This window comes from Carcharodon carcharias, chromosome 1 (genome assembly GCF_017639515.1).
Source record: "Carcharodon carcharias isolate sCarCar2 chromosome 1, sCarCar2.pri, whole genome shotgun sequence".
In the NCBI taxonomy this organism is placed as follows: domain Eukaryota; kingdom Metazoa; phylum Chordata; class Chondrichthyes; order Lamniformes; family Lamnidae; genus Carcharodon; species Carcharodon carcharias.
The window spans coordinates 104,481,523-104,508,615 of NC_054467.1; the positions used below are offsets into that span (position 1 = coordinate 104,481,523).

A 27,093-nucleotide genomic window follows, 5' to 3' on the forward strand; every position below is an offset into this window, starting at 1 on the left:
CCCATGTCTACATCTTCCGTCCCCACACCCATTACCTTTCTGATCTCTAAAAGGCTCCCCTCTTTCCTTTGTAATCCTATTACTCTTTATTTATAAGACATCCTTTGGGTTTGCTTATCACTATTTGTTCTGCGCTCTTTTTGCTTTCCTAGTTCCTTTTTCATCTCACCCCTGCAAGCAAATTGCATTGACTCCAACATGTCACTGTAAAAGATGGGTCTGAGTTAGAATTATCAAAGATAGACGATTGTGTATTCTCTCTGTTAACACAGGCTGCAGTTTTAAAGCATATTTAGCTAATTAAAAATACATTACCTACTGGTATCATACAAGCCAGAAACAATTGACTTGAAATGCTGAAAACACATTTATGTTAACAACATTTATATGTCTGACAAATAATCAGGTAATTAAGAGAAACAATTCCTGATTCTGACTTGAATGGCTGACACCAATTTATAGATGTGTATCTTATTAGCATGTACAGAATCCAGGACTGGATTCACATTTGCCTAATTTAATTAGTCTGATGACTTGTTTCCAAGAACAAAGGCAGTAATACTCTTTCAAACGTGGATTGAGTTTACACTTTAGAAGATACTGTTGTTTTTATGCAAAAAGGAAGAACTTGCATTCTCTCACATTTTTCATGCCCTTAATACAGCCCCAAACAAATTGTTTTGAAAGTGTACTTTTACTGTTGTTATGGTGGATGTAGCAGTCAATGTGTAGGAAATAAAGTTCCACAAACAACAAATGAGATTCATGACCATTTAATCTATGTGCAGTGATATTGATAGAGGGATACATCGTTAAAAAAGAGACTTGCATTTATATACTGCCTTTCATGACCACTGGATATCTGAAAACGCTTACGGACAATGAAGTTTTGGAGTGAATTCACTGTTGTAAAGTAGGAAGCATGGAAGCCAATTTGCGGACAGCGAGGTCCCACAAGCAGCAATGTTGTAATGACTAGAGGATCTGGTTTTATGATGTTGATTGAGAGATAAATATTGGCCAGGACACAGGGGAGAACTCCTTACTTTTCTTCAAAGTTGTATCAGGAGACCTTTTGCGTCAACCTGCAAAGGTAGACAGGGCCTCAGTATAACATCTCATCCTTGCATCTGATGGTGCGGCACTCCCTCAACACTGCACTAGAGCGTTTGTCTTTTTGTGCTCAATCCTGGATTGGTACTTGAACCCACACGATTGCTACCAACTAAGCCATGGCTGAACACAAAAAAGTAGTGCCATAGGGTCTTTTACATTGACCTGACAGGGCAGATGGGGCCTTGGTTTAATGTCTCATTTGAAATACATTGGCTAGGCTGCCAGAGAATTCCTGCTTTTCCAAGTAGTGTCGTAGGATCTTTACATCTGCCAGAAGAGAATAGGAAGGGTCTTGGTTTAATAGTTCATGAAAAGATGGTGCTTCTATCAAAGTGCCGTCCTGAAACATCAGCCAAGATTATTATGCTCGAATCCACGAGTGGAGCTTGAACCCAAAGCCTTCTGACTCTTGAGGCGAGTGTGCTATTAACTGAAGCAAGCTGACAAATGTCAAAATGGTGATTATCTAAAGCATATTGCCTGGAGAGGATAGAGGGAGCATTTGACATGGACACGGGGTGGAATTTTGCGGCCCCGTTGTGGCAGGGGTGGGGCCAGAAAATGCGGTGAGCCGTTCAAAACTCCGTTGACTTTGGCGGGACCAGAAGACCCTGCCAGCGGGAGGGGCTGTAAAATTCCACCCAGGATAACTTGTTTGGAAAAGTTTTGTTTCCCAGATGCTGAACTGTTGATAATAACTGTTGATTTAATAATGACCAGAAAAATTAACTCAAAAATAATAGCTGTCAATGCTGGCGCATCTGAACAAAATAAAGTGTGTGTAAGTCTGGTATATGGGAGGATTGTACACTATTGGGGTGCTTTCCTGAAACCATAAAATGTCTGCCATATCTCCTCCTCATGCATGTGCCTGATGTGAGGTAGTGTTTTACTTGCTGGATTTCCTTCTGAACTTTATTTTTAAAAAATACCTCACAGAAGCCATGGGAAATCAGACTAGCACTTCAATTCTATAATATTACTGCTATTGACCTAGTAAAATGAGATTTACTGCAGATTAAAAGACTGAAAAATCAGTTCACGAGGAAGCTGAGTTTTTCATGTGTTCACTTGGAAATGTGTGTGAAATGTACAAATTTGATTAGAAATCGCAAAGCCTTATGGATGTGACCTTGTAAATTTTAGTTTAATAAATGGGTTCTGGGACCACTTCTAATGGTCATTTATTCCTTCATTCACAATGAAAGTAATGTTAACGTCAGTGAAGTGCAGCCCATTATAAATGTGCACAGTACATTAGGGCCGCTGGTGAAATTTGCTTGTTTACAGGTGATTCGGAAGTAGTGGCTGGAGGAAAATCTGTGATGCATGGCTAAACCCTAAAGCAAAAATATTGTCAAAAGGGATCCTGTTATTCAAACATTCTACAACTTTTGTCTCTCTTCTGGGCATTTTTTAATTTGAAGAGAGAAAATAACTTTGACTTCTCTTTTCAAAAATACTTTGTCTTAATTATTTTTTAAATCAGTGATCATTTAATTTGATCCATGAATCATGTCTGAATTGGGAATCGTGACAGGATCCAGGTGTGGGGTAAGGGATTGGGGGAAGGGGAGATAGAATGCTGAATTCTGGGCACTTTCAAACCCACCCCCATTTCCTATACTGGTGTGAAGCTTCCTCCTTTGATGCCTGCTAGCTGATAGCAAATAGCTGCCTTGTTATTTGTTGGTTAGAGTGGTTGTTTCTGATCTAGTCCTGTTCATTAAAAGCTCTGCATTTTAATTTTTTAATCTCTGTAAATCCAAGGCAGCCCTTCCTTACTCTCTTGAAGATTGACCTTGTTAATTATCTAGTAGAGCCACCAGTCTTTCTTTTTATTTTGTTGGATGCTAAAACACTTGGTAAACATTTGTCTATAACTACTTTTGTAACTTCACTGTATTGTTATTCACCCCAACCCAAACTTTTGTTCTTTGGTAAGGTAAAGCTGTATTTGAAATAAAAACAAAGCACTGGAAAAACTCAGTGGGTCTGGCAGCATCTGTGGAGAGGGAGAGAAACAGAGTTACGTTTTGAATCCAGTATGACTCTTCTTTGGAGCTGAAGGGACATAGACAAACCTTTTCCACTAACTATTTTCTATTTTTTTTACAAGCAGGTGTAGGCCATTAAGTCCCTCAAGCCTTTTCCACAAAATTCATACTTGGGCATCACCTGTCAAGGCTAGTGATTACTGCTCATTTCTAGTTACTCTGTGGCCCTGGAAAACTATCCCTCCTTGACCTGTTTGCAGCTGTTGACATGGTTGACCACACCATCCTCCTCCAGCGCCTTTCCACAGTTGTCCATGTGGGTGGGCCTGCTCTCACCAGGTTCCATTCTTATTTTTCTAATCATAGCCAGAGTATAACTTGCAAGGCTTCTCTTCCTGCTCCAGCGCGCTGGTCTCCCTTAAGGATCTGTCCTGGGCCCTCCTCCTATTTCTCATTTACATGCTGATGTCACCTGAAAGCAGTGTTAGCTTTACATGTATGCTGATGACACACATCTCTCCCTCACCTCTCTTGACTCCTTCACTGTTGCTAAATTAATCAGGTTGCTTATCTGACATCCAATACTGGATGAACAGAAATTTCCTCCAATTAAGTATTGGGAAGACTGAAATCATAGTTTTTGGTCCCCATTCCAAAGTCTGTTCCCTACTACTGACTTCATCCTTCTCCCCAGCAACAGTCTGAGACTAAACCAGACTGTTTGCAACCTTGGTTTCATGTTTGACCCTGGAATCAGCTTCTGACCTCATTTTCACACTGTCAGTAAGACTACCTATTTCCATCACTGTAACTTCCACCTGCCTCAGCTCAGCATCTGCCGAAACCCTCATTCATGACTTTATTACCTCTAGACTTAGCTCCCACATTCTACCCTCCATAAACCTGAGGTCATCCCAAAACACTCCTACCCACGTTGTAATTCGCACCAAATGCCATTCCCCTATTACCGTGTGCGCTCTGCCCTACATTGGCTCCCAGTTAAGTAATGTCTTCATTTTCAAATTCTCATCCTTGTTTTCAAATCCCCACCCCGCCATGGCCTCACCCCTTCTATCATCTCCTCAAGCCTCACAACCCTCCGATATCTGCGCTCATCTAATTCTGGTCTCTTGAGCATCCCTGGTTTTAATCAGTCCAGCATTGCTAGCTGTGCCTTCAGTTGCCAAGGACATTAGTGCTAGAATTTTCTCCCTAAACCCCGCTGCCTCTCTACCTCACCTTCCCCCACTTTAAGATGCTCCTTAAAACCCACTCTTTGACCAAGTGCTTTGGAGCACTTCATTATGTTAAAGGTGCAATATAAATATAAGTTGCTGTTGACCAGCACACGAGGCAATTAAGATTCTATCACATTGGTATAGAGCTGGAGTCACACATGGAACAAACTGGGTAAAAATTGTTGCTTCCTAAAAGGATGCTAGTAAACTATTTGATTAGCTATCATAAATCTGATAGCTTTATGCTCATTTTTTTTAACTCCTACTGGCTTTTTAAATTGATAGGAAGGAAAGAAGCAATGAACAAGCTGAATTATACATATCTTTTCATGACTTCATGGCATCCCAAAGCACTTCACAGCTAATGAAGAACTTCTGAATTGTAAACACTGTTGTAATGTGGGCGAAGATGATTAAAAACAACAAATCAAAATCACTGGAAAACTGCACTGCTGAATTGATGTTAAGTCATAAGCCCAAATAATTCCAGTTTTGATTCTTGTTCTGAAAGAGAGAGTTGGATCAGCTGGGATTGTTGTCAGAACTGTTGAAGCCATTTAGGAAGGAAAGATCAGTCAAGGTTTTTGCTCCTAATTTGCTTCCTGCTAACGGTGTGTGGGGATGGTGGATGGTGCGGGGTGTTGTGGCAGTGTGTAGACATTGGGTGATGGGCAGATGAGGTTTTCCAGCAATACCATTGCATGATTCCAACACATGATGAATGGAGACTTGGGAAGGGAATAAAATCAATTAAAAGTGTCTGACCCTGCTCAGGTGTACATTGAGATTTTTGAAACATACAGGTAATCCGCATGCCACTACAGATTGTAGAAAGTCGAGGTGTTAAGCCAGTTACATTTGACTGAAGTGTAGAACTGGTTCCTGCCATTCAGTCTGCATGAGTGGTTCTACAAAGGTGGGACTGTATTCACCAAGGCAACATAGCGTGTGGAATTCTGGTCCAATTTGAAACAAAAGTGAGTATTTACCATCCTCTCCCTCAACTGTACATTTAACTATGAAGATTCAGTGACAGAAGGTGTTTGTGAACCAACAAACCACAGAATTATTCACCTGAAATAGATGCAGAAATATTAGCTTCTAAAATCCATTGGACCACCACAAAACAATGCCATTTGATATGTCCCATTGTAATACACTTCTGTTTGTGAGTGGGGTTGATCCCTGTATTACTTCTGCCATTAGTGTTAACCATTCTTTTCCATTGATATCTGGGGGGCCTTTGGTACCTCCTGCGACTGTGCCTTTTTTGATGTTTGTGTTGAGTCAATATCAGCAGGAGGCATGATGGTTCAGCCCAACCCTGTATCCATATACCAGGAGCACCTGGCTAGTTTTCAGAACCAGGAAGCCTGGCAGTGTTTTCATTGCACCCTCACTGCCACACAGGTACTATGTCAATTGTGCTGCCCTTACCACTCCTCCAGCTTAAGGTAATAGAAAGCATAGAAAAGTTACGGCACAGAAAGAGACCATTCAGCCCATCGTATCTGTGCCAGCCAAAAAAGAAAAAGTTTTTTTGAAAACTAGCCACACAAATTATTCCCACCTTCCAGCACCTGGTCCATAGCCTTGCAGGCTACAGCACTTCAGGTGCAGATCCAGGTGCCTTTTAAATGAGTGTTTCTGCCTCCATCACCAAACCAGGCAGTGAATTTCAAACACCCACCACCCTCTGGGTGAAGAAATATTTCCTCATGTCTCCTCTAATCTTCCTACCAATCTATGTCCCCTGGTAATTGGCCCCTGACAATCTTGTACACCTCCATTAGGTCGCCCCTCAGCCTTCTCTGTTCTAAGGAAAGCAACCCTAGCCTATCCAATCTTTCCTCAGCTGCAATTTTCAAGCCCTGGCAACATTATCGTAAATCTCCTCTGTACTCTTTCCAGCGCAATTATGCCCTTCCTGTAATGTGGTGACCAGAACTGTACACAAAATTCCAGCTGTGGCCTAACCAGCATTTTATACAGATCCAGCATTGCATCCCTGCTCTTGTATTCAATATCTCAACCAATAAAGGAACTCATTCCACATGCTTTCTTCACCATCTTATAATCTAACACCATGCAAGTTGCTGTTTGAACTTGGGATCTTCCTGGTAAGTGTAACTCAAGTTCAGATTGGGCAAGATCTTTACCAACTGTAGCTGTGCTACTCTAGGGTTAACATACACCAATCCTTTAAGCAAAAGAAGTGCAGGATGCTGATGGGAGCTATAACATTGTAGGTTTGATCCACATCCCCTTTGAACACAACTCTCTGATGGCAACACAGGATCAGTGATTTTATTTAAATATTCTAAAAGTGTCAAATTTCCATATGTCACTGCTGTCAAAGTGTTAACTTAAGACAAGGACAAGAAAATGTCCTGATTCCACTACCTGGCAGAACATTCTAAATGTTAGTTGCCAATTGAGAACGATCTGCCCTGAACACACACTTCCTGGTAATTTAAGTTCATTTTTTTCTTTTTATTCTACTGCCTTGACTGACCTTGAGTTGATAGTCTGGGTTCACTAAATACTTTAGATTCCTCTAAGAATTTCCTTACCCCACCTCATCTCTGGACTGTAAGCTTAACCTCTGATATTATCTCATAACTCAACCCCTTTAACTTTTGAAATGCTTTTGTTGCTCTTTAGTGCACTCTTTCATAGTCATGCATGTCTTTCATAGTCATGCATGTCCTTTGTTTTTTAAAGATTGACCAGAACTGTGTGCAGTATTCTAACTGAAATATAACAAAGCATTGTAAAACCTCAGTGTAACCTCTGGGCTTACACCCCACTGTACTGGCTAGATAGTCCAGTGTTCTGTTCTCCTTTGCAATTGAATATTGCCTTGATATCAGAGTTATATAACTCCCAGGCTGCTTTCATAGCTGCCCTGTATTAATTTTACATCCTTCATTGTGCCTGTATGTCTGGTCATTCTTTGTCCAATAGGTAAAACTTAGCACTTGTCAGTATTAAATGTCATTTCCTATTTATCTGCCCAGCTGAACAACAGATCTAGATTCTTTTGCAGAAGTTTAATTATATCTTCTATCCCTACAGCACTTACTATGTCATTACTGTCAGCAAATTTATCAAGCTTTATTTTCTGTATCTAGTTAGTTTTATGGAAATCAGAAACAACAGGAGTCTATGATCTGACTCTGCTCATCGCTGACCCCTGCTCTGAAAAACCATTTCTGAATTGTCTCCTATATCTTTTATCCAAAGTCTTGTCCTGCATTCTTCCCTGGGTACCCATTGGTTTTAGTTTATTTGATAGCCTTACATATGGGACTTTGTTAAAGTCTAAATGAATAACATTGTAGAGACTCCACTGATTGTTTTCATAATATCCTTAAATGGAGGAGACATTGAGCAGAATCTTATGCTCCTAAATCCATACCCTTTGTTGCTCAGTGCTCTTCCGACCTGCCACTTAGTACATTTACTTAACTATGGTTTTTATTACTCTGAAGTGACATAAGGTTAATGGGTCTATAGTTATTTGTGTCAGATTTGTTCTCCTTTTTAAAATACAGGTACTAAATTTGCTAGCTTTCGAATCTCTCCAGTACCACAATGAATCTCATTTACTACAGAGTTTGGCAGACTTCCTCCAAGTCTCCTTCAGCAGTCTAAGATGTATGTTATCTGGACCAAAGAAGATATATTGGTCTTCAGTCCTATTTAACTTATCAAGTACCACCTCCTCGCTGATTTCCAAAGAATCTGTGATACTTGTTGAATTGATATTATTCTCCCTGGTAAACACTTCTGGAACATAGTAGGTATAATTAAATTAGTTAATAATTATCTTTAATAATACCAATAATTTTTAAATATCCAACTTCCTATCCTCACTTGCAGTCATGTTATAAAAACAAGCTTTATTATATTACTTAATGTCTTGTGTTCTATTTCTTGCCATATTTCAATTATAGTACCTTATAAACAATTGTAAAGCTTTCTTATATTCTTACCCAAGTTTTTGTCCCTCTCATTTTCCCAGTAGACTTTGTATAGTATGTACTTCTACATATTGTCATTCTAGTTTGCCGTATGCCATTTTAGAGACTGGTTACTTGCTTTACATTTGAGTTTTATGTATGTACTTACCTTGCTCCTATACATTTATATATTACAGTTCTTAAAAGTTTTAAATGTTGCCCTACCTGATTCCCTGTCAGTGGTCCATTCCATTTAACATTTTTAATTTGCTTCTAATTCCATTAAATTTTACTTTCTTGAAATGGTAAGTGTTGCAAGGGTTTTTTCAGTAGGTCTTACAAAGAGGTTCAGAGGCTTGTAAGGTTGAAAAGTGGTGTTTATTGGTATCGCACAACTATATACATACGTACAAAGTATAGCCCAAAATTAGAGCTAATTTCATGCTGACCTTTACTCGAGTCTCTCCACAGTTTTGTCTACTGCATGTGTCTCTCTACATCATGCTGTTGGCAGTACTGTTCTCCAGCCCCACATTAACCCTTGCTATGCCAAACACCCTTATGCTACATTAACTTTTGGTTTTGGTTCCTGCTGACACCAATTGCCAGAGAACCTCAAAGTTGATCACATGATGGCCTCTATAAGGCCCATTAATTCTAAATTGTAGATGATGTCCTGATTGCTCACAAGGACTAAGCCAAAATGCGAATTTCCCCTAGCGAATCATTAATGGATTTATAAAACATTTAATGACACAAGCTGAGTTTAGATTCTGTTGATGCAATTTTGGATTGTTTGAAGGCATCTATTATAGATAGGTTACTGTTTTAAATCTCGTCATCTAGGCTATCCTTTCTTTTCCTTTTTCTGTCTAGAAGGTGTGTGACTTTGACCTTGTTTTTTAAGGTCTAACCAGATTGTACTACTTCCCTTCCTCTGGAAAAGAACAGTTGGGAGTTTCTTGCTTGAAATGATCCAGTGTCTAATCCCTCATCCCTCAGGCCGTAGCTATTTAATTAATGCTAGCTTTGTCTCCGTTTCATGCTACTTGTGCAGCACAGAGGTCGTGCATTACCATTTTATAAATCTGCAGTTGCTGACAAGAATGATCTGTGTGACTGACCTCACAGTGACTCAGTGAACAATTGGTATCAAAGGATATTACTTTAGGACTTGGTGATGCAGATTATTAAGGGATGAGCAAGAAATCTTTTTATGATCTTTTGGTACAGAAATTTAGAAAGCTGCCTTTCTGACAATAGCATTCCAGCAAGTTTAGATACATAACTATCTATTTAATCCTGAATCTCTTCAAACTGTTTTCAATACTTCAGTGTTAATACAACTTTTGTTATAAATGTGGAGGAGCAATTGGTGAACATTGTAGGCTTGTCATTATTCCAATTTTGCCAATTACAATTTGACCATTTAAAACTATACGTTTTTTAAAAAAAATTAAAACGAGTCACCCTTTTACCTTGATGTTTTTGCTTATAGCTTTGAGACAGATGAATAGCCTGCAGCTCTCCACGGGCTTGCTGTGTCAGCTACTTTGGAGTACTGCAGGAATGTGCAAGAGCTATTTTAGTATCTTCTGGAAGGAGTGAACGTACAATACACCCTTCACTTTAAAGTCAGACACTTTTTTAGGGATTAGTGAACCCACCATGTACACAAAATATTTTCTGACTAGCAGTTATTATTGCATTGTATAGTACAGCATTCTTGCATTGATTGGATTTTGTCTGTGTCTGCAATTGCTGTGAACAAGTGATGTTAGAAATGCATCATCATCCAATCTGGTATTTATTGCCACGAATGTTGAATGAAATAAACTCATTTTTATCTGCAAACAGTTTTATGCACTATTAACCTGGCAAACATTCAAATAATTGTTGGTGCAGTGAACTCTCAGTTGTAGCTCCATCATTCAATAGAGCAGTGATGCACTTTTAAGTTGCAGGCATTTTTTCATATTTTTGTTGTGGTCTAAAAGCTCAGTGCACAGGTTGTGAAGAAATCTGCGGGAACAGACTTTAGAAAAGAGAACTTCAGGTCACCCCAAAGCACTTTCCAACTATTGAATGAATAACTTTTGAAGCATAGTCAGTCACTGTTATAATGTAGGAAACACAACAACCAATTTGTGCACAAATGCACAATGATATTTGTATTTCTGGACATGCATTTCTTTTCATTAAATATTTTAAGTGCTTTTTTATGATTTCCTCCAGGCATCTGCTGACATATTTGCATTGAAGGTCACAAAAGAGACCAACTCTCCAAGACCATACTGGTTTCTGTTTTGAAGTGGTGTTCCAGTGTGAGGGAGCATACTCATTAAGCATTACTTCTAGCTGTCCTTTGCCTTTGTATTGCTCTTCACCACACATAGTTCATCTGTTTTGCCAATGTTTGCATCATTCTGCTCAAACTGCTCAAACAAGTTTAGACAGACTACAGTATATTCAGCTATCTGATCCACACCCAGGTAGCATTTGCTTAAAATGTCCTAAATAGTCTGTTCTGAACGCAACTGCAAATTACAGTCACTATTACAGAGTAATAGGACAGACTTTTGGACTGCTCTAACCCTGCTGATTAATGAGCATAGTTTTGTTTTTATTACGAAACTAAGCAGAGATATTGCTAGATTTGCAGGATGTATTTTTATATAAATCAAAACTTGGTGCAATTTCATTGTTAAAGTTGTACAAAGAAGCATAGTTGAAGGCTGTGGTGAAATGAGGATTTCTAAGACAGCCGCTTTAAGATGCGGCTTTGAAATTAGCTTTGTGTATTCTAGGCTTTGCCCTCGTACTAGTAAAACCACTGTATTTGTACTGCGGAGGAGATTTCTCAGCGGTAACCATGATGAAACATGCATGGTTGTCATCAGTAATGAATGTGAAAATCCTCCAGTTCTTCACCTTGACACACTTTTATTGCCTTTTTCAGTTAAGTGCTTGGGCATCAGTTTTATCAACTGCTCATGATAAAATACATGTTCTATCATTGTAAAATGTTGCAAAAAGGAGAAAAGTTGTTTTTTAAAAAGCTGTATGTAGATTTTGTAGCTTTTTTTAAGATTTAGCTTCACATTGCACTTACTGCAAGATTTTACTTAATGGCGGAAGGGAGGTTGCATTGTACCAACAGTAACTACATCATGAAACATTCCAAGGCACTTCACAGGAGCATTATAAAACAAAGGATGACACCAAGCCATGTAGATATTAGGTCAGTTGACCACAAGCTTAGTCAAAGATGTAGGTTTTAAGAGGTGTTTTATAGGAGGAAAGTGAGGTAGAGATGCGGAGAGGTTTAGGGAGGGAATCCCAGAACTTAGGTCCAAGACAACTGAAGACACCAATGGTGGAGTAATTATGATTGGGGATGCTCGAGAGGCCAGAATTAGAGGAGCATAGAAATCTCTGATTGATTATTGTGGGGTTTGAGGAGATAGGGAGGGACAAGGCCTTGGAGGGATTTGAAAACTAGGATGAGAATTTTAAAATCAAGACATTTCTTGACTGGGAGCCAATGTAGTTCAGCAAGCACAGGGGTGATAGGGGAATAAGACTTGCTGCGAGTTGAGACACGAACAGCAGAGTTTTTGATGACCTCAAGTTTACAGAGGGCAGCATGTGGGAGATCAGCCAGGAGTGTGTTGGAATAGTTGAGGCTAGAGGTAAGGAAAGCATGGATGAGGGTTTCAGCAGTAAATGAGACAGGGCAAAGTTGAGTCATGGAGGCGCCTTAGAAATGACAAGAATGAGGTCAGGCCTTCATCTCATAATCAAATATAACACCAAGGTTGCAAACACACTGGCTTAATCTCGGACTGTTGCCAGGGAGAAGGATAGAGTCGGTAGTTAGGGAACAGAGTTTGGAGCAGGGACTGGAAACAATGACTTCAGCTTTACCAATATTAATTGGAGGAAATTCCTGTTCTTCCAATATCGGATGTCAGATACGCAGTCTGATAATTTAACTACATTGCAAGAGTCGAGAGTGAGGTGGTGGTGAGTTTGATCTGTGTAATCGATGTACATTTGAAAATTAATGCCATGCCTTTGGATGATGTTGCCAAGAGGCAGCATGTGGTTGAGAAATATGAGGGGGCCAAGGATAGATCCTTGGGGAACACCAGAGGTAATGATGCAGGAGCAGCAAGAAAAACCATTGCAAGTGACTCTCTGGCTTTGACTACATAAGAATGGAACCATATAAGAGCAGTCCTACCCAGCTGGTCGACAGTACAGAGTTGGAGGAGGATGATGTGGTCCACTGCAAGAAAGGCTGCAGATGGATCGAGAAGGAAACGGAGGGAAAGTTTATCTTTGTCACAGTCACATGGGATGTCATTTGTGACCTTGATTGCTATTTCAGTACTGTGGCAGGGGCAGAAACCTGATTTTAAAATACCTCCGTTTGACTGATTCTCCCACACAGTCAGGATAAATCTGAGACATTTTACTTTCAGAAAATCAGTGATGTTCGATAAGTTAAACTGCATGATTTTCAAATCAGTTCTCATGACAAATGGAGGGAGGGTGCTCAGTTCTTCAGCTCCCATTTGCTGCAAAATGAAGTATAATCACAAAACAAGTTCACACTGTGCAAGGCCACTTGACTAGGGACTATGGAAATTAATATATTAACTTGGTTTTTATCTAGAATGATTTATACTGACAGTCATCTGACACCTTCACATAGGCAGTTCAATGAAGTGACTGCACCTGTGAAATCCATTTGGCAACAAGTAATTTGCAGCTCTAATTATATATTTCTAAAATCACCAAAGTTTGTTGGTTTTATGGGCAAAGGCAATCATTCCTGTTTAAATGCGCACATCAAAGAGACAGAAATCAAATCCTTTTTTTTCATTCTCAGCATGTGGGTGTTGCTGGCAACATTCATTTATTGCCCACCCCAGTTGCCCTGAGAGGATTGGGGTGAGCTGCTTTTTTGAATCGCTGATCGCAGTTTAATGCAACCGAATGCCTTGGTTAGGCCACTTCAGAAGGCATAGAATTGCATGGAATGCACCAGAACACAAACATGCTATTTGGTCCAACTGATCTATGCCAGTGTTTATGCTCCACATGAGTCAATGAGAACCATTGCTGTTATTGACTGTAACAGCCTGATTGAAGGAAGGTGTCTCAAATGAAGATTTCACTCTTCACTGGAATGTTGGCACCATGGGGAGACTTTAGCAGATGATGAAAACTACAACTGAAACTACTCCACTGGCATTTGGAAACAAAGAAAATGGCTGCAGGAGTCGGATCTGGAAATACTGATTGCCTGGTGACTTGCACTATGAGTAATGTGGCCTAAAAATTGGGGGAATAACGATTTTGAGGCTTTAAATTTTTATTTTGACATGCTGTTAGCATACTTGTGTAAACTAGGAATTAGTCATAACTGGAACGGAATTGCCACCCAAAAGCACACAGGTGTGGTTGACAGATTAAAGCTTATTAAAGATCTTTGCAACGAAAGCTCATAAGGGGGAGGCTGAGGGTGGAGACAAAAAGTGTACACAGGACCATTTCTCAGATATTGAGATTTGAAAACTGGCTTTGTAAAATGAATCCAATGAAACCAGTTGACAACTTGAAGAAAACTGTTGAGCAACTTTTTTTGACCAGATGCCAGTTTCACTAGCTCAGTCCTTTTTTGAGGTAGGCAGCCTTTGTTATTTAGGATATTATCAGCAAGCAGCCTGCCTGGAAGCACATATGGCTTCTTGTAGGAGTACACCGGGAGGGATTTAAAAGCCTTTCTTGTTTGGATTACCACTGTGGCAACAAATACAAAGAACTCAAGCTACCGATATTGATTTAAAAACTGACCAGGGCTGTACAAAAAGAGCAGGAAATTACTTGGCTACGACAATGGCCCATCAGCCATGTTTCTATGGGTATGTTTTGCTATGGAAATGCGCCCCCTATCTGCAGTAAGAGTTCAGCCTTTCTTTCAAATGGCTGTGCTTTTACAGCATCTTTCTCTAGGATGTTTGTGAATTGTCTTAGTACTGTCTTTTGTTTAGTGTCTTATACTTGCCATTCATATTGTGGTAAACAAAGATTATTCAAAATGTAACTTTGATATACATATCCATTGTCTAAAGCTGCAGGGTTTCCCAATGCAATGCCAAACTAGTATGTTGTGTAAGTATGAGGATTACTCAAGCAGAGTTCAGTATTTACAGCCCTATTTATGCACGCGCACAGCCCAAATGCATTAGTTCTTTCCAACAGAGCTAAGAACAAAAGTGCTGAAAATACATATCCATCAGGATCAGTAAAGAGAAAAGGGTGGTTAATATTCTAGGTGTGTTTTTTGAAAAATATATTTTGGGTGTCTACCATTTTCAGTGTGTATTTTTTTATTTGTTCACGAGATGTGGGCATCACTTGGAAGGCCAGAATTTATTGCCTGTCCCTCATTCCCCCTGAGAATGTAGTGGAGCTGCCTTCTTGGAATACTGCATTCCTTGTAGATAAATACACCCACAATACTGTTAGGAAGAAAGTTCCGTGATTCTGACCCAGCGACTGTGAAGGAACAGTGATATGGTTCCAAGTTAGGATGGTGTGTGGCTTTGAGGGAAACTTGCAGGTGGTGGTGTTCTCATGTATTAGCTGTCCTTGTTCTTCTAGGTAGTAAAGATAATAGGTTTGGAAGGTGCTGTTGAAGGAGCCTTGACGAGTTGTTGCAATGCGTCTTGTATATGGTGCACTCTGCCACCACTGTGCATTTGTGGTAGTGAGAGTGAATGTTTAAGGTGGTGGATGGGGTACCAATCAAGCGGCTGCTTTGTCCTGGATGGTATTGAGCCTCTTGTGTTGTTGAGGATGCACTCATCCAGGCAAAGGGAGAGTGTTCCATCACACTCCAGGCTTGTGTCTTGTAGAGGTGGTCAAGCTTTGGGGAATCAGGAGGTGAATTACTTGTCAAAGATCTCCCAGCCTGTGACCTGCTTTTGTAGCCACAGTATTTATATGGCTGGTCCAGTTCAGTTTCTGGTCAATGATAACCCCCAGGATGTTTGATGATAGAAGATTCAGTGATTCAGATGATGTCATGGAGAGATGGTGACATTCTGTCTTGTTGGAATGGCACTTGTGTGGCACTCATGTAACAATGTTACTCATTTTACTTTAAATCCACTTCCTGTTGACAGAAATTTATATATTTCACTGCGACATGCTTAAACAAACTGGCACACATGATTGAATTGCTGTAATTTAGCATGGTTACTGGTAAAATTCACCGCAGCAAAATATTTTCAGTTTCCACATAAAATTCCCTTGGAGCAGCTGACTGATTTTCACTGGGATTATCCTGTATATAGTCTTCATCATTTGAAGCGTTGTTTTTTATGAATGGGATGTTAACATTTTCTGTAGCTCTTGTTATGCCACTTACTGAACAGGATATGAAGTTAGGGCTGTAGGTCAGTGTAACCTCATTTATGCTGCAGAATTGCACTGAGTGTGGCTGAGAGTAAATAGAGCCAACCATATGACATTTATCTGTTCACGGAATCGTAGAAGTGTGCAGTACAGAAGGGAGCCTTTTGGTCCATCATGCCTGTGCTGGCGCTTTGAAAGAGCAATCATGCTTAGTCCCACACCCTCACTTTTTTGCCTGTAACCCTGTGAATTATTCTTAAGTACCTGCCCAACTCCATCATGATTATCTGTGGAATCAGCTTCCCAGTACCTTTTTAAAATAAAGTACTCCAGATTCCAACAGCTCCCCTTTAGATCTCTTGCCAATGATTTTCAACCTATGGCCTTTGGCTATTGACTCACCTGTCAGAGAAAATAACATTTCTCCATATATCAAAACTTCTCCGCTTGAAAACTTTCTTAGGACACCTCTTAACCTTCTTTTCTCCAAGGAGAACAGCCATAACTTTTCCAATGTCTCCTAAATTCCTCAATCCTGGTACCATCTTGGTAACCTCTGTTCCCTTTCTGAGCCATGATATTCTTATATTATCGTACCCAGCTTATCGACCTACTTCAGCTCAGGTGCAAACAGAAGTGACCTGTGTGCTGTTTGAACCACTTTATATCAACTAGCCCTGCCACCTTTTAATGGTGGTTGTTTTTGGACGCCAAGATCATGTCTGCTCATTTACATTTTTCAAATCATGCTATTTGTTGTACACTTTCATTGTTCTTGCTATCAGCATCTCTTGTCAGGTGAATGATGCAACGTTTCTGCCTTTGGACCTCCTGCTTACTGCCGCAATGGGCTTTCTCTGTTCAGCTGGTGAAGACCCGATGGGCTGAATGGCCTCATTCTGTGTTGTACTATTCTGTGATTGGGATACGTCCAGTGACCAGAAATTAAACCCCAAATTTCAGACTTCAAACTACTACGTGGACACTGCTTACACAGGAGCAATGAGATGACGAAACATCAGTCTGTATTTATATAGTGCCTTTATCCTAATGAAGTGTCCCAAGTTGCTTCACAGGAGCACTATAAAACAGAATTTGACATGAAATATATACATTGGGGCGAATGGCCAAAAGAGGTAGATTTTAAGGAGAGTCTTAAAGGAGGAAAGAGAGAGGTGCAGAGAGGTTTAGGGAGGGAATTCTAGAGCTTGGGATCTAGGCAGCTGAATGCCTGCCATCAGTGGTGGAGAAACTAAAATCAGGGATGCTTAAAAGGCCAGAATTAGATGAGTGCAGACATCAGAGTTGTGAGACTGGAGAAGATTACAGAGATATGGAGGGGTGAGGGACTTGAAAACCAAGGATGAAAATTTTAAATTTGATGTGTCTCTTAACTTGGAGCCAGTGTAGGTCAATGAGCACAGGATTGATGGGTGAATGGACTTGGCGTGATTAATTACAAACTTACAGAGGGTAACATGTGGGATGTCAGCCAGGAGTGTGTTGGAATAGTCAAGTAGAGACTTGAGGGTTTCAACTGCAGATGAGCTGAGGCAGGGGCAGAGTTGAATGGTATGGAACTGAAAATTGGTGATCATTGTGACGGTACGAATATGTAGTCAAGAGCTCACCTTGGGGGCCGAATATGACAGTTGCAAGGGAGGGGGATAGAGTTGGTAGCTAGAGCAAGGAGTTTGTAGCAGGGCTCGAAGCCCATGGCTTTAATCTTCCCAGTGTTTAATTGGGAGAAATTTCTGCTCATCCGGTACTGGATGCCGAATAATATAGATTTGGAAAGCTGGAGCACTGGAGACTCTGATATATTTCAAAACCAATGCTTTAATTGCTCTTACCATTTGGAGGGAGACTCTCATTCTGTTTGGGAAGAAACGCAACCCATTTATCATTCTCCGTTAGAAGTAAACACACAATTCCATGTAACTAAATGCAAGTAAACAATTATTTTTGATTCTACGTGACACTCCTAACATTCCCCAATGTTGACAACGCTGTAGGGATGCCCTTTTTACCAATGAAACCAAGAACAAGCCAGTTACTAATGCTTGCCATTCTCCTGGCCCCCACCCCACTTCTGCAACTCCCTCAGCTCTAGTGAATTCATTTAAGAGTCCATATGTTCACATATTTTAACAACTGAACAAATGTTATAGCCGGCCAATGTGAAGACTTTTTAAAAATTAATGCAAAATTCTATGGATGCTGGAAATCTGAAATAAAAACAAAATGCTGGAAAATATTCAGGAAGTCAGATAGAATCTGTGGAGAGAGAAAGAGTTAATGGTCCTGGTATTAGAATGGAGTGTGCAGGGGAGCATGGGGAAAATCCAGCAAGTCTGGTGATGTGGAGGCCCTGCTGATCTTTAATGGCGGGGCCTTAGTTCAGTAATAAAGACACAGACTCTTGCCTGACAGTCAGCCAAATTGATGGGCTCCTGGTCAATAGGCAGAAAGCTAAGCTTATGGCAGGAGGTCACAACCAGGGTGTATGGAAGTTCCAGGCCTCCAGTGGAATGAGCAGACATGTGCATGGGGGCTGGGGGTGCGTGTAGAGAGAACATCGGGGTAACAATCCTGACTGAGAGATCCTAAAGTCTTCCTTGTGAGGTCGGCGGGGGTATCACTCCTAGTTCTGGCCCACAGTCAGTACTGAATACAGCTGATTGTTAACGCTGATCTAGGCCAGTCAGCGCTTCCTGTCTCAGATCAGCTGTCTGGTAGCAGACATTTCAGGTTTCCCCCTCGCTCACTATTAAATTTAAATTATGGCACCGATCATGACTGAAATGTTGATAAGGCCCCTGCCTGTTTTTTGGAGAAGCCTGATTCAACTTTGGATTCTAATTGAGCAAGAATGGGGCCAAGTTGCTTGATCCCTATCTTTCACACCCACCATTGGGGATCAGGATTAAAATTTAGGCTGATGACCGTTGAAAGGTACCCTGAGCTGGTGTTCACATCTCCACTTGGAGGTGTGTTTGCCGGGCAGAAGTGCGCATTGGGCTGTGTGTTTTTTTTTCATCCCATCCGTCCTCTATCCCAGCTTGATTAAGCCTGGACATGTTGAATCCAGTTGCTTACCCTGTACAGACCAAGCAGCCTCTAAATATTGGAATGCGTACAAAACCAAAACCAGCCCATTTGAATCCCCCTCTTTACTGAAGTAGTTTGTTGGTTATATACAGTTTTGCTCAGGTACAGAGAGAGTGCTGTAATATCAATGCTTGGAATTAAGTGGAGACTGATATAATTTAATATCTGTATCATCAGCACACAGCTGTTCCATCCGGAATGTTTTCAACTCCTCTTCAAAAGACACATAAAACATAACCAAATCCAGTTAGATTATTGTCACCAATAACTGAAACTTTAATAAAACTAATAAAAGCCCACCACATTTTCTCATTAATTTTACTCAACTGAGGGAGTGACATAATGTTTAGAGATGCTCTCTTTCAGAAGAGCCCTTAAATCGAGTCCCTACTACCTGTTCAGGTGGATGTAAAAGATCCCATGTTACTACTTGAAAAAGAAAAACTGTGACTTGCATTTGTATAACACCTTATAGCTAGTTATCTGTCCATTTCATTCATTGCAATTTGTGATACATTGTTTTGTGCAATTTGGTTTCTGTGATATATTCTTCAAAAAGTACTTTGATTATGCAGCACATCTTCAAGGTAAAGAAGTCACTAGATAAATACAACTCTGTTCTTCTAGCTGCTTTTAGCCAGGGCTGCATTATGGCTAAAATCAGCTAGAAGAACAAGGTTGTCTTTTGTGACTACAGCAAATGGAAAATCAGCTGGAGTTTGCAACTCCTGATCTTTATCTAATTCCCCCTCCTGTAAAGTGAATGTCAATGTGCATGCATGTCAGATAAAGCCAATATTGGACTCTTCAAGACTCACTAGAACATATTGGAGAGGAACTTAGAAAAAACAAAGTACCCAGTGCCAGCAGTAAAGAACTTAAGATGATGAACAATTCAGTTGTTATCTATCTCCTATTATATATTTGTATGGTCTTCTATGGCTATTGTTAGTGCTACAGTATTGGCTTAAGTTATTAGGCTTGGTTTGCATTGTGAATATAGACTTATAGGCTCTCTTTCCTTTTTTCTTTCTAAGGTGGAACTATTGCTCACAATAATGACTGACAAACCACTGAGACTTGGGCATTGAGTGGTCACTGAGCTGCAGTATTTGCTATGTATCAGATGTACTGCTGTGCAGATTTGGTCTCCTTACTTAAGAAAGTATATAATTGCATTAGAAGCAGTTCAAAAAGGTTCGCATGATTGATTCCTGGGTTGAAGGGGTTAGCTTACGGGGAAAAGTTGAGCTCATGGATCTATGTCCATTGGAGTTTAGGAGAAAGAGGTGATCTTATTGAAACATGTAAGATCCTGAAGGGACCTGACGGTGGAGAATGAGAGGATATTTCCCCTTGTGAGGGTATCTAGAATTAGGGGCCATTGTTTAAAAATTTGGGGTCTCCCATTTAAGACGGAGATGAGAATTTGTTTTTCTCAGAGGGTCATTAGTCTGGAATTCACTTCCCCAGTGAGCAGTGGAGGCTGGGTAATCGAATATATTCAAGGCTGAGTTAGATAACATTTTTGATCACCAAGGGAGTCGAGGGTTATTGGGGACAGACAGGCAAGTGAAGTTGAGGCCACAATCAGACCAGCCGTGATCTTATTGAATGCATGCTCAAGGAGCTGAATGGCCTACTCTTGTCCCTAGTTCTTGTGTTCATTTCAAGCTAGAAGTACTGTACCCGAGAGTAAACAAGTCAAGACTCCCAGGATCTTCCTGCCTTTGCTATGCCATATACTTGTCAATGATGTCATGCTGCTGTTTTTGTTACATTACTCCCAGCAGAGTTTTGTAGCTTCTCCGAGGCTATCCCCCCCATGGATTTTCCAGCTGCAACGTAATTGCTTGCCATTCTTTCCAAATGCTGCTTTATGCCAAAATCAGAATAAGGTAACTAGACCTTAAATAAATGTCACAGTATAAAATGCCAGTTGGGTATTTTCAGAATCAGCTGCCAGATTTTAAGGTAACTAAGCATTAAATAGTTTCTCGTTGTCTTTCTCTGTGTTTTCTGTCTCTGATTCTTTTTGTTTTCAGAAAGGCATTAAATGGTCAGCTTGCATTTTGAAAAACACGGTCTAGTCTGCTTACTATTCTTATTTTGAGAGGAGTCTAGGTAGGTACTCCTGAATGAATATTGTACTTGACCAGGTATTGTTTACATGCAGGTGTCACCTAAAGTAGTTTCTCAGTTAGTAAAACTGCTTTCATTTTGTTAGTAGCGTCGCCAGATAATGTGTGCACGTTTAGTAGAAAAATGGAAACCACTAGGTAGTCACAAAGTTGTGATTTGGTGCTTTTTACCTAATGGTGCAGCCCCAGCAGCAGTGTTATATAAACGTTTTAAAGGTTTTTCTTTTCTCTGTCATAGGAATTTGAACATTAGCAGTGTAAACCGCAGCCATAATTGCTTCTGCCCACATGCAGATTGGTCATTCAAACATCTATTCAGGCCAACTGCCTGGCTGTCTTATCACTTGCCCTCTCTGGAGCTTTCTCAAATCCCAGCGCTGGTCTTGCAGCCAGGGATGGGAGGTGCAATCACTACTGTCAAGTAGCTGTACATGAGCAGTTTTTCATTGTAACCACTGGTTACAAAGATGGAATTTGTCTTGGAGTATCAATCAGGTGAACCATAGTCCGGACACTCAATGAATAGACCTACTTTAGTTTGAACTATTTCTGTATAACAGAAACTTACTATAAAAGTAGCATTACAGCGGTGCACAAGAGTATTCCAGTAGGGTTAATGCTCTCCAATCAGGAACAGAATAGTATAGTGGATTGCATTCATGATTTAATGACTCATTGTGCAGAACTCTTAATACACTCCACCAAGCACACTGCCTTTGCTCCATTGTTCCTCTTTAGAAGTAGAATTTTACTGAAATAACATTTAATGTTTTTTTTTAAGTTTTTATTCCCCACAATTGTCAAAACCACACACACCCTCCCACACACACCCTCCCACACACACCCTCCCACACACACCCTCCCACACACACACACACACACACACACACACACCCTCCCACACACACACCCCTTATGTAGCAAATTCTGTGACTCTTTTGTCACTCTCCTCTCCTTTACCCATCGCTCCAAGCTACCCACTGTCTCTGCGCCTTCCTTGGGCCATCTCCGCCACTCTTCCCACCACCCCTCCCCCACCCCCCACCGCTGCTGCCTCCCCCTCACTTGTATCATCTATTGCTTTCACCATTTTACGGGCAAGACATAAATCATCTCTGGTCTTAATGTTCCTTTAGTAAATGGCTATCAATACAGTTCTAATGGCTTCTTAATCTTGTGCTCCCAACTTTTGGAATTACCTTGGCTGTCACTCCCTGGACTCTCTTCAATGCATTAATGCTCTATTTGAATTTAGGTGATCCAGGATTAAGGTTTCAGATGTGTCTTTACCAATGTGTTTGTTTCACAGGGCAAAAACAACTCCTCAACTTCAATGCCCTTGAGATAAAGATAAACTCTGATAAACCTGGTTATTTAGTAAAAGATTGTTCAAAAAGTTGATGGCTTCTATCAGGTGGATGGAAAAACTCCACTTTGAGACTTGTTTACTGTGTAAATTAAAGTAAGAATTGGTACATAGATTATGTTTATTAAATGTAGCATCAGATGTTCAGAAGGCTCTTTGCATATAGTACAATATTTGTAATTTACAATTGCTTGATAGACAGTTCATAAAACAGCGCTTCAGAATGCATGATTGAGATAGTCTGGTTCTAATGCTCAATTAATTTTAAGATCTTTCATCATTCCTCAACCCTGGTTGATAATTACTGCTTCCCATGTATTGTGTTAGGGAATTGGACACTGGTAAGGATTTGAAACAAGATGAGGAACATATGACAAAATGACTTTTGTTTTGCCAAACTTATCTGCAAATAAACTGGAAGTTTTAACAGAAATAAAAAGTTTTTGAAGTGCTGGTGAAAAATTTGCATTCAAAGACATTGTCCCATTTTCTGCATGTTCTTCACTCACCTCATGCAGCTGATGTCTAACCCCTACTCTTAACGCTAACCCCTGCTAAATGACGTAGAATTAATGCTCCTAGACTGGGTTTTGCTGTTACAAAAGGAGTGCCCGTTAGCTATTTAACTTGCCACTGGCAATTCAGGAAGTGGGACTTGTGCTAAAGAATCATGATTATCTCTGAAATGATCCACACAAATCTCAATGTGAGTCCATCTGATGTCATTTAAACAGTATATGTGGTCAGTTGACAAACTAGCCAACAAGCCCCCAATCTGCTCCTGTGTATTTAATGAGACTCAAATGACGTTTGGGCTGTGTCTCTGATACTTTTGCCAATGAGGGCGAAATTGAAGGGCATACCAGATGATAGGAACTGTCATTCGCATCACTTTTCAATTTTTATTTTACAATGCCAGGCCTGGTAAAAATAATGATCAAAAGTTGTTGAGGCTTCCAAATATTCCTGTGGCTGTAAAACAGTTGCTTTGCACTATTTAACCAATTGGCTTGTGTTCAATTAAAATGATGTTGCTTAAAATTTGCTGAATTTACTCATTTTTATCAGACATTATTTCATTACAAAAGGGTTTATTTTACTGACTACTTGATGTGATCTTTTTTCAGTATTTTACTGAATACTGTATTTTTTTCCTATCTTGCAGGAAACATTATCAAATGAAGCCAACTGTGTAGAAGAAATCCTAAAGGTGAGGTCTGACTTTGCACTACACTTACATTTTTGAGTGCTGTATTGGATTTATGTTGGGCTGTTACAGATAAGGGTAATTTGATACTGTACCAACGCACTTTAATAAGTTTTCAGACCAATTACAGAATGAATGCTGTAGTATATACTCTACCCCAGGCCTAGATGTTCAGTTAAAAGTTCTCAGTGGCAGTCATGTTCGTGCTAAATTGCCCATCACAAATTCTAGTGTGCATTTTTGTATGTAGTACTAAGCAATGTATTCTAAATAAACTAAGTAAAAGTTACAACAAAACCCATTCAGAAAATATTTGGCAGTAACTGCACTGATGTGAGCTTAATGCTTATTACTTTTTTTTTAAAAAGGCATCTTTCATGGATTGGTTTTAGGACTTGAAGCCTATTGATTCAAGGATCTGTTTGTTTAATGACTAGAATGGTAGAAAAATATCAAAGTTCCCTAGGTCACCATGTACCATTTCAAACAATTTGTTGTTTTTGTTTCCGCCATTACAAGTCCATAAATTTGCACTAGATGCCGGCATTGTTTTTTTTTAAAGAAATTGCAATGTTTTATTTTAGTATTTTGTTCCAAAAGGTGATCGCTGACGACCTTTGTTCAGAAGCAATAAACTACTTTGGAAAAGCTACTGAGCTTCCAACTGTGATAAGATTGAGTGAACAAACCATTTATATTACAGTTATGCTGCTTTTGCCAGTATGGTACTGGCACCATTTGTATCGTACTGTTTGCTCACCTCTGTCTGGGGAGTGATGGGAGCAGCCTTTATGGCAGAACTCCATGCATGTACAGAGTATGGAGTGTGCTGTGCCACTTTCCTATCCACGGAACACTGAAAACAACCAGCAGAATTGTGTAGCAGATTGTCCAAACTAGGTTAATAAAAGCCCTTTTTGATGGCTCTAGTTTCGTTGCAGTTGACAAAGCAAAATTGGTACAAGATTTAGCTGGTAGAGGTAGCCTTGCTTACTATTGACACCACAGTGTGACTCATTTATTTTAGTCATTGCCGGCAATGTCTTGAGCATGTCATCAATGTGCCAAAGGAAGTTTCAAAGAAATCAATTTTAATAAAGTTACAGCAAGAAATTCCTGAATTAAAGTTTTCTGTGTGTCTCCATATCTACATTTACTTGGTACCTAAATGTACCAATTTTTTTCTGAATTCACATTGTCTGTCAGATTTGGCTCAGTGGTAGAATCCTCATCTCTGAGTCGGAAGACTGTGTGTTCAAGACTCTTACTGGACGCTTGAGCACAATTTAAAATGATACTCCGATGCAGTGCCGTGCAAAGGGAATGTTGCACCATCGGAGGTGCCATTCGTCTGCTTTCTCAGATCAATGTAAAAGCTCTCGGAAGCTATTTCGAAGAAGAGCAGGGAAAGGTTCCCTGGCGTCCTGGCCAATATTTATCTCTACCAGCATCACTGAAAGAGATTATTGAGTCATTAATCCTGTTGCTATTTGTGTGGGGCTTTGTTGTATGCAAATGGGCTGGCACATTTCCCTACATTACAGCAATGTTTAACTTCAAGCATTGGTTGTGCAGCACTGAGAATGTGAGGGCTGCCATGCAAGTTTATTCGCTCTTTGGACAGCAAGCAGAAACCTGGTTCTTTGCATACTAAAAGCTCTGAAGGAAATTACTTTTGCATGCGAAAATGTGCATTTTTGTAGCTTTTTATCAAATAATTAGGACATTCCAAGTGCTTCACAAGTAATAGCTTATTTGTGAAATGAGACATTGCGTGGAATTTTCTGAACTTGCTCCTGCCATTTCGGCAAGGACTATGGGCAGGATTTTACTGTCGGCGAGCAAGGGCAGGGACCGCTCGCCGACGCGTAAAATGACACATGGTGACATCAGACGGAACTCCCGACATCACCCCGCCCCATTTAAATTTTCAGGAAGGCGGGGGCGCAGCGAAATCAGCTGCGCACCCACCGACCTGTCAGTGGCCAATTGAGGCCATTGACAGGATCAGTTAAGCAATTAAAGGCATTTGCATCGTCATCAAACCCGCTGACAAGGGTGGTGCTATTGTTGTCTGGCGCGCTGACCTCTACCTCGTAGAGGCTGAGCATCAACTCGCAGACACTTCCTCCTACCTGTCCCTGGACCATGACCCCACCACTGAACATCAAGCCATTGTTTCCAGGACTGTTACCGACCTCATCTCCTCTGGAGATCTTCCTTCCATAGCTTCCAACCTGATAGTCTCCCAACCTCGAACGGTCCGCTTCTACCTCCTACCCAAAATCCACAAACAGGACTGTCCAGGCAGACTGATCGTGTTAGCCTGTTCCTGCCCCACGGAACTCATTTCTTGCTATCTTGACTCCATTCTCTCTCCCCTTGTCCAGTCCCTACCCACCTACATCTGTGATTCCTCTGACACCCTACATCATATCAACAATTTCCAGTTCCCTGGCCCCAACCTCCTCCTCTTCACCATGGATGTCCAATCCCTCTACACCTCCATCCCCCACCGGGATGGTCTGAGGGCTCTCCGCTTCTTCCTCGAACAGAGGCCCGAACAATCCCCATCCACATTACTTGCCTCTGTCTGGCTGAACTTGATCTCACACTGAACAATTTTTCCTTAAACTCCTCTCACTTCCTCCAAATAAAAGGTGTGGCTATGGGTACCCACATGGGCCCCAGCTATGCCTGTCTCTTTCTAGGGTATGTGGAACATTCCTTGTTCCAGTCCTTCTCCGGCCCCCTCCCACAGCTCTTTCTCCGGTACATCGATGATTACTTCGGTGCTGCTTCATGCTCTCGTCTGGACCTGGAAAAACTTATTAATTTTGCTTCCAATTTCCACCCCTCCATCATTTTCACATGGTCCATTTCTGACACTTCCCTTCCCTTCCTTGACCTCTCTGTCTCAATTTCTGGTGATAGACTGTCCACCGATATCCATTACAAGCCTACCGACTCCCATAGCTACCTCGACTACAGCTCCTCACACCCCGCTTCCATCTCAATTCCTTCGCTTCCGTTGCATCTGTTCTGAGGATGCCACTTTCAAAAACAGTTCCTCTGACATGTCCTCCTCCTTCCTTAACCGAGGTTTTTCACTCATGGTGGTTGACAAGGCCCTCAACCGCGTCCGGCCCATCTCCCGCGCATCCGCCCTCACGCCTTCTCTTCCCTCCCAGAAACATGATAGGGTCTCCCTTGTCCTCACTTATCACCCCACCAGCCTCCGCATTCAAAGGATCATCCTCCGCCATTTCTGCCAACTCCAGCATGATGCCACCACCAAACGCATCTTCCCTTCACCCCCCCCCCCCCCAACCCCCAGCAGGGATCATTATCGTTCTCTCTGGGACACCCTGGTCCACTCCTCCATTACCCCCTACACCTCAACCCCCTCCCACGGCACCTTCTCATGCAACTGCAGAAGGTGTTACACCTGCCCCTTTACTTCCCCTCTCCTCACCGTCCAAGGGCCCAAACACTCCTTTCAAGTGAAGCAGCATTTCACT

At 40.9% G+C, this 27,093-nt stretch overlaps 1 protein-coding gene across 3 annotated transcripts in view; it reads left to right on the forward strand.

The window, feature by feature from the left end:
* Positions 1-27,093, forward strand: part of LOC121278150 (AF4/FMR2 family member 1-like) — a 137,626-nt gene that overhangs the window by 61,185 nt on the left and 49,348 nt on the right. For all 3 annotated transcript variants that reach the window (XM_041188269.1, XM_041188278.1, XM_041188288.1), the window contains exon 4: positions 23,531-23,575. In XM_041188269.1, the coding sequence (XP_041044203.1) occupies positions 23,531-23,575 (45 nt within the window). The remainder of the gene's footprint in view (positions 1-23,530; positions 23,576-27,093) is intronic.